Raw genomic sequence first — 14,237 nt, forward strand, 5'->3', positions numbered from 1 at the left:
AAAGCAAAACTTGGGTAGGCTTCAAACAAATCGATTAGGCTTCAAACAAATCAAAAAACAAATCGATTAGGCTAAGTACCGCGGAAAAAGTTTCGTAACAAGAAAACACAGTTTTTGCCTGAGGCTACTTTAATCAACTTTGATATTTTAATTGAGCAAAACATATCGTTCCGTTACTTTTTTTGAGTGTTCCGGTTAATTAAAATTTGCCCTTGCTCTTGAGAGCACTTAAAGTTTTTCTTGTTTTTCTATAGCGGATTTAGGATATGGGGGGGGGGGGGGGGGGCAGACGCAGACGCCTCTCTCCCTCAAATATTTGACCCCTTGCCGACCCAAAGGGTCCCTTTGAACTATTTTTTTGAATAAATAATTTTCGGCTGACTGACCGTGAATTTTTTCTTGTTGCATTTGACACCAAAACATACTAATTTTGAGGTGGGAGCTTTCGCCAAACAAAACGCAATTTTTTGATTCCAAAAAGTTTATAGAAAACGCCTTTTTGAGTTTTTTGTTAATTCGCCAGCGGCTCAGAAAGTTTTGGTCAGAATAGGTTCTTTATAATGATTTGGTAGGGTACAGAGAATCAAATTGGTCAAACTAGAAAAAAAGTAAAAAAAAAAAGGCACTTCATTTTCTGCAAACGTGGGATTTTCGCAGTTTTGGCACCCTCGAGCCGTTGGTTTCAGCAAAAAAGTTTATCCCACATCTGAGTTCTCTAAATCACAAACAATTACAATGTCCGTTTTCAGTCAGTCTCTATTAATTTGTTGAATAACCGATTATTGTTCCAAGTTTTCTAACTAAAGTAACGAAAGATTTTTGCTCGAGCTGGGTTTTTTCTGTGACGGATTTGTTTTATATCACTCAAAAAAATTGTTGTCTGGAGTTGAACTTTGAAAGAATATTTCACCTGTAACTGTGATCACTTTTCCTAAAGTTGTGGGTGTTCAAAGACATTTTGGTCAGTTCGGAAAAATTATTGTGCAATACTTTTCGCGCTTTTAACGCTTGTGCGGAGATTTACAACGTCTTAGAAATCGTTCCAAATTGCATGGCGGAAGCATGTTTGCATTTTTTGACAAGGAGCAAAATTTATCACTTGTTCTTTATGTGGCGTGTGTGGGGGATTGAGTTTCACAAAAACGCTCAAATTAAAAAATCCTTTTTGTTTTATTACATTTAATTTTTCTTGTTGTTACTACTCTATAGATCTTAAAAGGCATTCGAAGCACTCAAGCCAATGCGCTGATACGAGCAGTCAAGTTTTAATTGAAGTTTGTTTTGGCTGTAAAGCTGTTAACTGATTTTGTTTTTTATTTTTCATTTTCTTTGTATATTTTTCCCGCTTTTCAATTTTTGCTGCCCTTTACTAATCAAAAAACTCAAAACGTCTTTACTCTGACCCAACGCCCCCTCACCTAAACTAGAAAACTAAAACCACTTATTTAGCAAGAACGTCTATGTAGATGCCACTCCGAGAAAATTTTTGAAAAATTTTGAAATTCCGAGCCATAAATTTGGGGAGGGGTCGCTGCAATAAATTCCGAGCCATAAATTATATGAGGGATAACATTTTCCAGAAAAAGAAATTTGGGTAGTCTTAGCAATCGCTTAGTCTGAGTACCGCGGAAAAAATTTTGTAACAATAAAACACAGGTTTTGATTGAGGCTACTTTCGTCATTTTTGATAGTTCAATTGAGTAAAACACATCGTTCCGCTACCTTGTTTGAGTGTTATGGTAATTTAAAAATTGTCCATGCTCTTGAGAGCGCTTAAATTTTTTCTTGTTTTTCATTAACGGATATAGGGAGGTGTGGGGCGGACGCAGACGCCTTTATCCCTGAAATATTTGACCCCTTGCCGACCCAAAGGGTCCCCCCCTTGTACTATTTTGAGTTATCCATTTTTTGCTGACTGACCCTAAACACTTTCTGATGGCGGATTCATTTTCTTGATGGCGGAAACTTTTTCTATAGCGGATTTAGGAAGGTTGGAGATGGATGCTTACTTCCTTCCCCCTCAAGGATTTGACCCCTTGCCGACCCAACCGACCCAAAGGGCACCCTTTTGCACTGTTTTGAATTATCAATTTTTTGCTGACTGACGCTAAAAAATTTTTGATGGCGCAGTTGGCGTCAAAATCTACTTTACTGATGGGAGAGTTTGGGTAAAAAAACACGGCATTTGTTCAAAACTTTTCCAAAAAGCTTCTAAAAAACACCTTTTTCTTAGTTTTTTAAAAAAAATTCGCATGCGGCTCAGAAAGTTTGGGTTAGAATAGGGTCTTTAAAGTGAACTGGTAGAGCTCGAAAAATCAAAGTGGTTGACTTAGAAAAAAAGTAAAAAAAAAAGGCACTTCATTTTCTGCAAACGTGGGATTTTCGCAGTTTTGGCACCCTCGAGCCGTTGGTTTCAGCAAAAAAGTTTATCCCACATCTGAGTTCTCTAAATCACAAACAATTACAATGTCCGTTTTCAGTCAGTCTCTATTAATTTGTTGAATAACCGATTATTGTTCCAAGTTTTCTAACTAAAGTAACGAAAGATTTTTGCTCGAGCTGGGTTTTTTCTGTGACGGATTTGTTTTATATCACTCAAAAAAATTGTTGTCTGGAGTTGAACTTTGAAAGAATATTTCACCTGTAACTGTGATCACTTTTCCTAAAGTTGTGGGTGTTCAAAGACATTTTGGTCAGTTCGGAAAAATTATTGTGCAATACTTTTCGCGCTTTTAACGCTTGTGCGGAGATTTACAACGTCTTAGAAATCGTTCCAAATTGCATGGCGGAAGCATGTTTGCATTTTTTGACAAGGAGCAAAATTTATCACTTGTTCTTTATGTGGCGTGTGTGGGGGATTGAGTTTCACAAAAACGCTCAAATTAAAAAATCCTTTTTGTTTTATTACATTTAATTTTTCTTGTTGTTACTACTCTATAGATCTTAAAAGGCATTCGAAGCACTCAAGCCAATGCGCTGATACGAGCAGTCAAGTTTTAATTGAAGTTTGTTTTGGCTGTAAAGCTGTTAACTGATTTTGTTTTTTATTTTTCATTTTCTTTGTATATTTTTCCCGCTTTTCAATTTTTGCTGCCCTTTACTAATCAAAAAACTCAAAACGTCTTTACTCTGACCCAACGCCCCCTCACCTAAACTAGAAAACTAAAACCACTTATTTAGCAAGAACGTCTTTGTAGATGCCACTCCGAGAAAATTTTTGAAAAATTTTGAAATTCCGAGCCATAAATTTGGGGAGGGGTCGCTGCAATAAATTCCGAGCCATAAATTATATGAGGGATAACATTTTCCAGAAAAAGAAATTTGGGTAGTCTTAGCAATCGCTTAGTCTGAGTACCGCGGAAAAAATTTTGTAACAATAAAACACAGGTTTTGATTGAGGCTACTTTCGTCATTTTTGATAGTTCAATTGAGTAAAACACATCGTTCCGCTACCTTGTTTGAGTGTTATGGTAATTTAAAAATTGTCCATGCTCTTGAGAGCGCTTAAATTTTTTCTTGTTTTTCATTAACGGATATAGGGAGGTGTGGGGCGGACGCAGACGCCTTTATCCCTGAAATATTTGACCCCTTGCCGACCCAAAGGGTCCCCCCCTTGTACTATTTTGAGTTATCCATTTTTTGCTGACTGACCCTAAACACTTTCTGATGGCGGATTCATTTTCTTGATGGCGGAAACTTTTTCTATAGCGGATTTAGGAAGGTTGGAGATGGATGCTTACTTCCTTCCCCCTCAAGGATTTGACCCCTTGCCGACCCAACCGACCCAAAGGGCACCCTTTTGCACTGTTTTGAATTATCAATTTTTTGCTGACTGACGCTAAAAAATTTTTGATGGCGCAGTTGGCGTCAAAATCTACTTTACTGATGGGAGAGTTTGGGTAAAAAAACACGGCATTTGTTCAAAACTTTTCCAAAAAGCTTCTAAAAAACACCTTTTTCTTAGTTTTTTAAAAAAAATTCGCATGCGGCTCAGAAAGTTTGGGTTAGAATAGGGTCTTTAAAGTGAACTGGTAGAGCTCGAAAAATCAAAGTGGTTGACTTAGAAAAAAAATGACCTTTAAAATCCCGCTAACCCTCCCTCGAGATAAATTCCTAGAGCCGTGCCTGGTTTCAGAAACTCTTCAGGTTCTGCAAACGTGGGTTTGTCGTAAATTTGGCACCCTCGAACCATTGATTCCAGCTAAAAATAGTTTTTTTCCGCATATGAGTTCTATAAATCAGAATCAAATAATCCGTCCATTTCAGCTAACCTCTATAAAACTGTTCAATAACCAATTAATGTCCGATATTTGTAACAAAAGTAACGGAATATTTGTGCTCGGGGTGTGTTTTTTCTTTGGCGGATTTATTTTATATCACTCAAAAGATATTATTGTCTGGAGTTGAATTTTCAAAAAATATTTCATGTGTAACTGTGATCATTTTTCCTAAAGTTGTGGGTGTTTAAAGAATGCCATTTTGGTCAATTTGAGACAATTAACGCCCGATGTACTTCGCGCTTTTAACGTGTAAGCGGAAATTTTTGCGTCTTAGAAATAGTTCCATATTGGTTGAAAGAAGCTTGTTTGACATCGTTGATTTGTTACTAGGAGCGAAATTTACCACTTCGAGCTTTAAGTGGCGTGTTGGGGTATGATTTTCTCAAAAGATCTCACTATAAAAAAAATTATTTTTATTACATCTAATTTTTTCAGGTTTTTTTTGCTCTATCGACCTTAAAAGACAGTCGGAACATTCAGGGTATTGCGTTGATATGAACGATTTTGTTTTAATTGAAATCTGTTTTGGTTTAAAAGCTGTTATGTTTTTTTTGTGCTTTTTTCATTTTTTGTACAGATTTCCACTTTTAATTTTTGCTGCCTTTTATTTTTTTAAACTAATTTAGTTCGCTTCTCCATATGAAATTTTTTAAATCAACAAAGCTCCAATGATTTTGCTCTGACCCAATGCCCCTTACTGTCGTTAAATTCACTTATTAAGTCAGAACGTCTTATTAGATTCCACTCCAAGAAACCTTTTCAAACATTTTGAAATTCCGAGCCATAAATTTGGGGAGGGGTCGGTGCATTTTATAAATGATATCTTTTTCCAAAAAAAATATGGGTAGGCTTAGTAATTGATTAGGCTAAGTACCGCGGAAAAACGTTTGCTACTTTTTTGTCAAAAACCCTCAAACTAAAAAAATCTTTTGTTTTTATTTCGTATCAAGAAAACACAGGTTTTGCTTGAGGCTACTTTTATCAACTTTGATAGTTTAATTGAGCAAAACACATCGTTTCGTTACCTTTTTTGAGTGTTCTGGTGAAAAAAGGGCCCATGTTTTCTTGGGAGCACTTAAGTTTTTCCTTTTTTTTCTATAACGGATTTAGGGAGGTTGTGAAGGGGGGGGGGTGGTCGGACGCAGATGCCTTTCACCCTCAAGAATTCGACCCTTGCCGACCCAAAGGTTCCCCCTTTCGGCTTTATTGAATTATCCATTTTTGGCTAACTGACCCTAAAATTTTTCTAAAGGGGCATTTGACACCAAAAAAAAATGTTGAGGTGGGAGCTTGCGCCAAGCAAAACGCGACTTTTTGACCAAAAATTTTTCAAAAAGTTTCTAGAAAACGCCTTTTTGAGATTTTTTTTCAAAATTCGTCTGCGGCTCAGAAAGTTTTAGTCAGAATAGGTTCTTTTAAATGATTTGGTAAGGCTCAGAGAATCAAATTGGTCAAACTAGAAAAAAAGGTCGACAAAAAAAGTCTTAAATTTCTGCAAACGTGGGATTTTTGCAGTTTTGGCCTCCTCGAGCCGTTGGTTTCAGCAAAAAAGGTTTATCCCGCATCTGAGTTCACAAAATCACAAACAATTACAATGTCTGTTTTCAGTCACTCTCTGTTAATTTGTTGATTTGTTACTAGGAGCGAAATTTACCACTTCGAGCTTTAAGTGGCGTGTTGGGGTATGATTTTCTCAAAAGATCTCACTATAAAAAAATATTTTTATTACATCTAATTTTTTTCAGGTTTTTATTGCTCTATCGACCATAAAAGACAGTCGGAATGTTCAGGGTATTGCGTTGATATGAACAATTTTGTTTTAATTGAAATCTGTTTTGGTTTAAAAGCTGTTATGTTTTTTTGTGCTTTTTTCATTTTTTGTACAGATTTCCACTTTTAATTTTTGCTGCCTTTTATTTTTTTAACTAATTTAGTTCTCTCCTCCATATGAAATTTTTTAAATCAACAAAGCTCCAATGATTTTGCTCTGACCCAATGCCCCTTACTGTCGTTAAACTCACTTATTCAGTCAGAACGTCTTATTAGATCATACTCCGAGAAACCTTTTCAAACATTTTGAAATTCCGAGCCATAAATTTGGGGAGAGTACGGTGCGTTTTATAAGTGATATCTTTTTCCAAAAAAATATGAGTAGGCTTAGTAATTGATTAGGCTAAGTACCGCGGAAAAACTTTTGTTACATTTTTGTCAAAAACGCTCAAACTAAAAAAATCTTTTTTTTCCGTAACAAGAAAACACAGGGTTGCTTGAGGCTACTTTTATCAACTTTGATAGTTTAATTGAGCAAAACACATCGTTTCTTTACCTTTTTTGAGTGTTCTGGTGAAAAAAAGGGCCCTTGTTCTTGAGAGCACTTAAGTTTTTCCTTTTTTTTTCTATAACGGATTTAGGGAGGTTGGGAAGGGGGGGGGGTGGACGCAGATGCCTTTCTCCCTGAAATATTCGACCCTTGCCGACCCAAAGGTTTCCCCTTTGTGCTTTTTTGAATTATCCATTTTTGGCTGACTGACCCTAAAGTTTTTCTAAAGGTGCATTTGACGCCAAAAAAAAATAATATTGAGGTGGGAGCTTGCGCCAAACAAAACGCGACTTTTTGACCAGAAATTTTCCAAAAAGTTTCTAGAAAACGCCTTTTTGAGATTTTTTTTTCAAAATTCGTCTGCGGCTCAGAAAATTTTAGTCAGAATAGTTTCTTTTAAATGATTTGGTAAGGCTCAGAGAATCAAATTGGTCAAACTAGAAAAAAAGGTCGACAAAAAAAGTCTTAATTTTCTGCAAACGTGGGATTTTTGCAGTTTTGGCACCCTCGAGCCGTTGGTTTCAGCAAAAAAGGTTTATCCCGCATCTGAGTTCACTAAATCACAAACAATTACAATGTCTGTTTTCAGTCACTCTCTGTTAATTTGTTGATTTGTTACTAGGAGCGAAATTTACCACTTCGAGCTTTAAGTGGCGTGTTGGGGTATGATTTTCTCAAAAGATCTCACTATAAAAAAATATTTTTATTACATCTAAATTTTTTCAGGTTTTTATTGCTCTATCGACCTTAAAAGACAGTCGGAACATTCAGGGTATTGCGTTGATATGAACGATTTTGTTTTAATTGAAATCTGTTTTGGTTTAAAAGATGTTATGTTTTTTTGTGCTTTTTTCATTTTTTGTACAGATTTCCACTTTTAATTTTTGCTGCCTTTTATTTTTTTTAACTAATTTAGTTCGCTCCTCCATATAAAATTTTTTAAATCAACAAAGCTCCAATAATTTTGCTCTGACCCAATGCCCCTTACTGTCGTTAAATTCACTTATTAAGTCAGAACGTCTTATTAGATTCCACACCGAGAAACTTTTTTAAACATTTTGAAATTCCGAGCCATAAATTTGGGGAGGGGTCGGTGCGTTTTATAAGCGATATCTTTTTCCAAAAAAAATTATGGGTAAGCTTAGTAATTGATTAGGCTAAGTACCGCGGAAAAACTTTTGTTAAATTTTTGTCAAAAACGCTCAAACTAAAAAAATCTTTTGTTTTTATTTCGTAACAAGAAAACACAGGTTTTGCTTGAGGCTACTTTTATCAACTTTGATAGTTTAATTAAGCAAAACACATCGTTTCTTTACCTTTTTTGAGTGTTCTGGTGAAAAAAATGGCCCTTGTTTTTGAGAGCACTTAAATTTTTCCTTTTTTTTCTATAACGGATATAGGGAGGTTGGGAAGGGGGGGGGGGGGGGGGTGGGCGGACGCCGATGCCTTTCTCCCTCAAATATTCGACCCTTTGTGTTTTTTTGAATTATCCATTTTTGGCTGACTGACCCTAAAATTTTTCTAAAGGCGCATTTGACGCCAAAAAAATAATATTGAGGTGGGAGCTTGCGCCAAAAAAAACGCGACTTTTTGACCAAAAATTTTCCAAAAAGTTTCAAGAAAACGCCCTTTTGAGATTTTTTTTTCGAAATTCGTCTGCGGCTCAGAAAGTTTTAGTCAGAATAGTTTTTTTAAAATAATTTGGTAAGGCTCAGAGAATCAAATTGGTCAAACTAGCAAAAAAGGTCGACAAAAAAGGCTCTTCATTTTCTGCAAACGTGGGATTTTTGCAGTTTTGGCACCCTCGAGCCGTTGGTTTCAGCAAAAAAGGTTTATCCCGCATCTGAGTTCTCTCAATCACAAACAATTACAATCTCCGTTTTCAGTCAGTCTCTGTTAATTTGTTGAATAACCGATTATTGTTCCAAGTTTTCCAACGAAAGTAACGAAAGATTTTTGCTCGAGCTGGGTTTTTTTCTGTGACGGATTTGTTTTATATCACTCAAAAAATATTGTTGTCCGGAGTTGAACTTTGAAAGAATATTTCACCTGTAACTGTGATCACTTTTCCTAAAGTTGTGGGTGTTCAAACACTGCCATTTTGGTCAGTTTGGGAAAATTATTGCGCAATTTTTTTCGCGCTTTTAACGCGTGAGCGGATATTTTCTACGTCTTGAAAATTGTTCCAAGTTGGTTGGCAGAAGCTTTTTTTGCAATTTTTGATTTGTAATTAGGAGCGAAATTTTTCACAAAAACGCTCAAATAAAATTTTTTTTTTGTTTTACTACAATTACTTTTTCTTGTTATTACTGCTCTTTAGACCTTAAAAGGCAGCTGAAGCACTCTGAGGCAGCTGAAGCTGATAAGGGCAGGTATGTTTAATTGAAGTTTATTTTGACTGAAAAGCTGTTAACTTATTTTGTTTTTGTTTCTTTTTTTTGTACATTTTTTGCGCGTTTCAAGTTTTGCTGCCCTTTACTTGTCTTTACTATTTATCGCCGCTCCCCCATATGAAAATTTTCTTAATCAAAAAAACTCAAAACTTTTTGACGCCCCTCATTTACATGAAAACCACTTATTCAGTCAGAGCGTCCTTGTATTGTCGACTCCGAGATAATTTTTGAAAATTTTTTTAAACTCCGAGCCATAAATTTGGAGAGCGGGTCGGTGCATTTTATGAGTGATATCGCTTTCCGAACAAAAAATATGAGCCCCCATTAGCCCCCTTGTAATCGATTAGGCTAAGTAACTCGGAAAAAACTTCGTAACAGGAAAACACATGTTTTGTTTGAGGCCATTTTCATCAATTTTGATAGTTTAATTGAGCAAAGCACATCGTTTCGTTACCTTTTTTGAGTGTTCTGGTAATCAAAAAAATGTCCTTGCTTTTCAGAACACACTATATTTTTTCTTGTTTTTCTATAGATGTAAGAAGAAAACCTCAAAAATGTTGTCTAAAAAACTGCCCTGCTTCTTTTCCTCTTTTATGAGTAAGAGAGGCGCCTTTTTGTGTTCTAAATTAAAGTAAGAGCTCCCTGATTAGATGATTTTTGTATATATTCTTTTCCTTTGGTTTTAAAATTATATTTTTCGTATGGTTTATAGATAAAGTGTTATGCGGTACCTTGTTTATAAATGACCGACATCTGTTAATTGCATGGAGTATTCTAAAATTCCTCAAGTCTTATTTTGTAGTAAAAACATTATCATATTTTTTATATATAAGCATATAATTTTTTTCGCTAATTTTTTTCACGTTATTTTTATTGGACTTTATTTTGTTCCACTGCTCTGCTTTGCGTCTTCAACGAAGCTTAGGTATTATTACAGATCTACTCAACATGGAATAGGAATAAGCCAATATCGAGAATGCTAGCTGCTTTCAAATCTTTACTGGAGAAACGCCGATACCAATTTCAATCTGCTTCCCATTTCAGCAGGCTCAACTTCAAGCTAACCACAGGAACGCATCTTCTTGACTTTTTTGCTGATAGGAATATGAGGCAGCTGTAACGTGTCATCAAGTGTAAAATCAGAATTCAAATCAGAAGTAGAATCAGAAGTCCATATAGCGACTCCTTGTGTTAATATGAAACAAGTAGTGCAACGCCACTGTCTATTTTCTGAACGGTTATAATCAATGAAAAAAAAACTTTCTATACGGTTTTTTAATGAAAAACCATATTACGACAGAGATAATTTATTTATTGAATGTGTATTCTAATAAAAGTAACCACGTGCGCCATATTTTACTTGTTGATAAAAGCTATGTTATTTTTCAACGAGCAAATCAAGAACATTGACTTAACCGGGTTTTTTATAGTGATTGCTTGTCGCAGTTATTTGGTTTACAATTGTCAAGTTCCTAAGGGTACATAAACGTATGGGGGAGAGAGCTGAACAAAATTTTAATAATTATATGAAAAAAAAACTTTCTTTGAAAACTGTAAGGTTCAGTTTAAAAAACTATTGCAGTTACTGTAAAGGGCAGTGTATGAGCATCTGTAAATCGGCTTTTAATTTTAATTGCTGGTTTGAACATAGTTATAACAATTTCGTTGGTATATTTCAATTTCTTCTTCTATCTCCTCGCGTTATCTGTGAAGTATTGGTTTCTAGAAAATTATTTAAACAGTGCTTGTGAAAATGAGGTCATATGTCCTAATGAGATTCTTAACAAATTTATAGGGAGAGGATGGTAATTTTGCCTTCAATTAATTGATCGGAAAAATGTAAGATTAATCGAAAGTTTCTACTTATTTTTACGTTTTGTCAACAAAAATTGGCGCAATTACGTCGACAAGTAGGACGTTTTCGATTAAGTGAACGTATTAGCCAGGAATCATTAAACTCATTGCAGCCGAGGATTTTTCATTGAATGATATTCTCAGAGTCCAAAACGTGGAAATCATATTTTTTTTGCTTAATCCACTTATAATATTCGATTTTCTTCATTTCTTTATTTGTTATAAAATCTGTCCGGATACAAAGTATCAAATGGAGTAGCCTTGAGATCAAATCATCCTTGAGATCGGATGTAAGGTAGACGTATAGTATGGCAGACGTCTTGGTACAGTAGACGTCTAAGGGGCACTGTGTGCCTTTTGTCTGTCCTTCTCATCAGGCGCTTTCAATTTTTATTAGGAATTGATTCTATAACCTAATTGCATTATTTGTTCTATCACTGTTGGTCAAATAATTTCTTTCTGTCTTACTAACCTTTCAACTTTAAAGTTCTAAAACATGGAATTTGGTGCCGGTGAACTCGTAAAAACTCTTTTGGTCTATCAAAACTGTCACCCAGTGAGCGTTCAAATTTGCTTTTAAAGTTGTCCGGTTTCATTTCGACCTTGTATCTGCCTTACAATTCATTCGTTAAATTAGTTTAGATGTTTCGTTCGCTTTTAGGTCAAAGCCCATTCTACTTTTGTATTGTCCTAGAAATTAATTGAGAATATAACTGATGAAAAAGTGTCAAATTTTGCTCCTTTTTGCAGGTATATAAATTTCAATTTTGAGCTCTAAATATTTCTGTGGCAAGAATTCGTAACAGATGAATAATCGTATCAAAAAATAAGACACATTTGAACAATCTCGGGTCTCATGCACTAAACGGCCCAAAATCAGTATTTCTACATCTTTCTTGAACTATAAATAATATGGTTGAATCTGATTGGCTAATCAGACTCTCAAATTCAAAAAACATGGTACGGCCTTTCGATTAAAATTCCAAGCAGATAAAATCAGCCGAAATGAAAAAATTATAAGACTTTAATTCTGCTGAAGTCTTTTTACGAAGTTTTTTCGATCCGAGCAAAATTGCCCAGGTTACTTGAAAAAAAATAGACTAAGTTAATTATTTTGGTATTTTCGGCTAATTTTTTTATCTGCTTCAAGTTTTGATTGAATTGCCTGAACATGCTGCTTGAATTTGAATGCCTAATATTAGCCAGTCAGATTCGACTGTATAAGTGTTAACTCATGAGATAAGACCCACAATCTCTCCCCTGAACAGACCAAGTGAACAACCTCCCCCTAAAATATATGGCAAACTCAAACAGTAAGGCCTGTATGTACAATGCTCAAAGCTGATAGGCTGAAAACGTTAGTTTTAACCAACTGATTTCTCCCCCCTTTTTTTCGATTTAGGGGGTACATTGTTCAGTTGGTTCAAAGATTAAGATCACTGAGCGCTGATTGATGCGCACTCAAGATTGAGGACAGGATGCGCACACTCAAGGTTGAGCACTGATACACATGCTCTTAAGATTGAGCACAGATTCACGCGCACTCGAGCACTGACTCAAGGGCGCTCAAGATTGAGCGCTGATTCACTCGCAATCAAGATTAAGCACTGATTCACACGCACTCAAGATTGAGCACCGGATGCGTGCACTGAAGATTGAGCGCTGATTCACTCGCAATCAAGATTAAGCACACGTTCACACGCACTACAGATAGAGCACTGGATGCGCGCACTCAAGATTGAGCCCTGATTCACTCACACTTGAGCACTGACTCAAGAGCACTCAAGATTGAGCCTTCATTCACTCGCAATCCAGATTGAGCACTGGTTCACACGCTTTAAAGATTGAGCACTAGATGCGCGCACTCAGAGTTGAGCACTGATACGCACGCTTTCAAAATTGAGCTCTGATTTACGCGCACTCGAGCACTAATTCAAGAGTACTCAAGATTGATCACTGATCATTTCGCAACCAAGATTGAGCACTGGATGCGTTCACTCGAAATTGATCACCGATTTACTCGCAATCAACATTGGGCACTCGTTCACACGCACCCAAGATTGAGCACTTATTCACTCACACACAAGATTCAGCACTGATTAACGCGCACTGAAAATTGAGAACTGATTCACTCGCAATCAAGATTGAGCACTGGTTCACACGTTTTCAAGATTGAGCACTGATTTGCATGCTTTCAAGATTGAGCTGTGATTTACGCGCACTCGAGCACTGACTCAAGAGCACTCAAGATTGAGCACTGATTCACTCGCAATCAACATTGGGCGCTCGTTCACACGCACTCAAGGTTGAGCACTGATTCACTCACACAAAAGTTTCAGCACTGATGAACGCGCACTCAATATTGAGTACTGATTCAAGCGCATTCAAGGTTGAGCACTGATTTACGCGCACTCAATGTTGAGAACTGAATACTGCGCACTCAAGATGGAGCCTTGGTGCACGCGCACTTAAGATGGAGCAATGATTCATGCTCACTCAAAATTGAGCACTGATTCACTCGCAATCAAAATTGAGCACTGGTTCACACGTTTTCAAGATTGAGCACTGGATGCCCGCACTCAAGGTTGAGGACTGGTTTACGCGCACTCAATGTTGAGAACTGAATACTGCGCACTCAAGATGGAGCCTTGGTGCACGCGCACTTAAGACGGAGCAATGATTCATGCTCACTCAAAATTGAGCACTGATTCACTCGCAATCAACATTGGGCACTCGTTCACACGCAACCAAGATTGAGCACTGATTCATTCACACACAGGATTCAGCACTGGTTAATGCGCACTGAAAATTGAGAACTGATTCACTCGCAATCAAAATTGAGCACTGGTTCACACGTTTTCAAGATTGAGCACTGGATGCCCGCACTCAAGGTTGAGGACTGGTTTACGCGCACTCAATGTTGAGAACTGAATACTGCACACTCAAGATGGAGGCTTGGTGCACGCGCACTTAAGATGGAGCACTGATTCACGCTCACTCAAAATTGAGCACTGATTCACTCGCAATCAACATTGGGCACTCATTCACCCGCACCCAAGGTTGAGCACTGATTCACTCACGCACAAAGATTCAGCACTGATTAACGCGCACTGCATATTGAGAACTGATTCACTCGTAATCAAGACTGAGCAATGGTTCAAATGTTTTCAAGATTGAGCACTGGAAGCGCGCACTCAAGGTTGAGCACTGATTTGCATGCTTTCAAGATTGAGCTGCGATTTACGCTCAATCGAGCACTAATTCAAGAGTACTCAAGGTTGATCACTGATTATTTCGCAATCAAGATTGAGCACTGGATGCGTTCACTCGAAATTGAGCACTGATTTACTCGCAATCAACATTGGGCACTCGTTAACACGCACCCAAGAT

General features: G+C 36.8%; 1 protein-coding gene across 1 annotated transcript in view; it reads left to right on the forward strand.

Annotated features, from left to right (window-relative positions):
• The first annotated feature begins 11,463 nt into the window (after nucleotides 1–11,463).
• The window catches only part of LOC134842838 (uncharacterized), a 44,181-nt gene continuing 41,407 nt past the window's right edge, over nucleotides 11,464–14,237 (forward strand). The window contains exon 1 of the mRNA XM_063859337.1: nucleotides 11,464–11,597. Within this exon, the coding sequence (XP_063715407.1) occupies nucleotides 11,564–11,597 (34 nt within the window). The 5' untranslated portion in view covers nucleotides 11,464–11,563. The remainder of the gene's footprint in view (nucleotides 11,598–14,237) is intronic.

The sequence above is a fragment of the Symsagittifera roscoffensis genome, chromosome 3, assembly GCF_963678635.1.
Source record: "Symsagittifera roscoffensis chromosome 3, txSymRosc1.1, whole genome shotgun sequence".
Classification (NCBI taxonomy): domain Eukaryota; kingdom Metazoa; phylum Xenacoelomorpha; order Acoela; family Convolutidae; genus Symsagittifera; species Symsagittifera roscoffensis.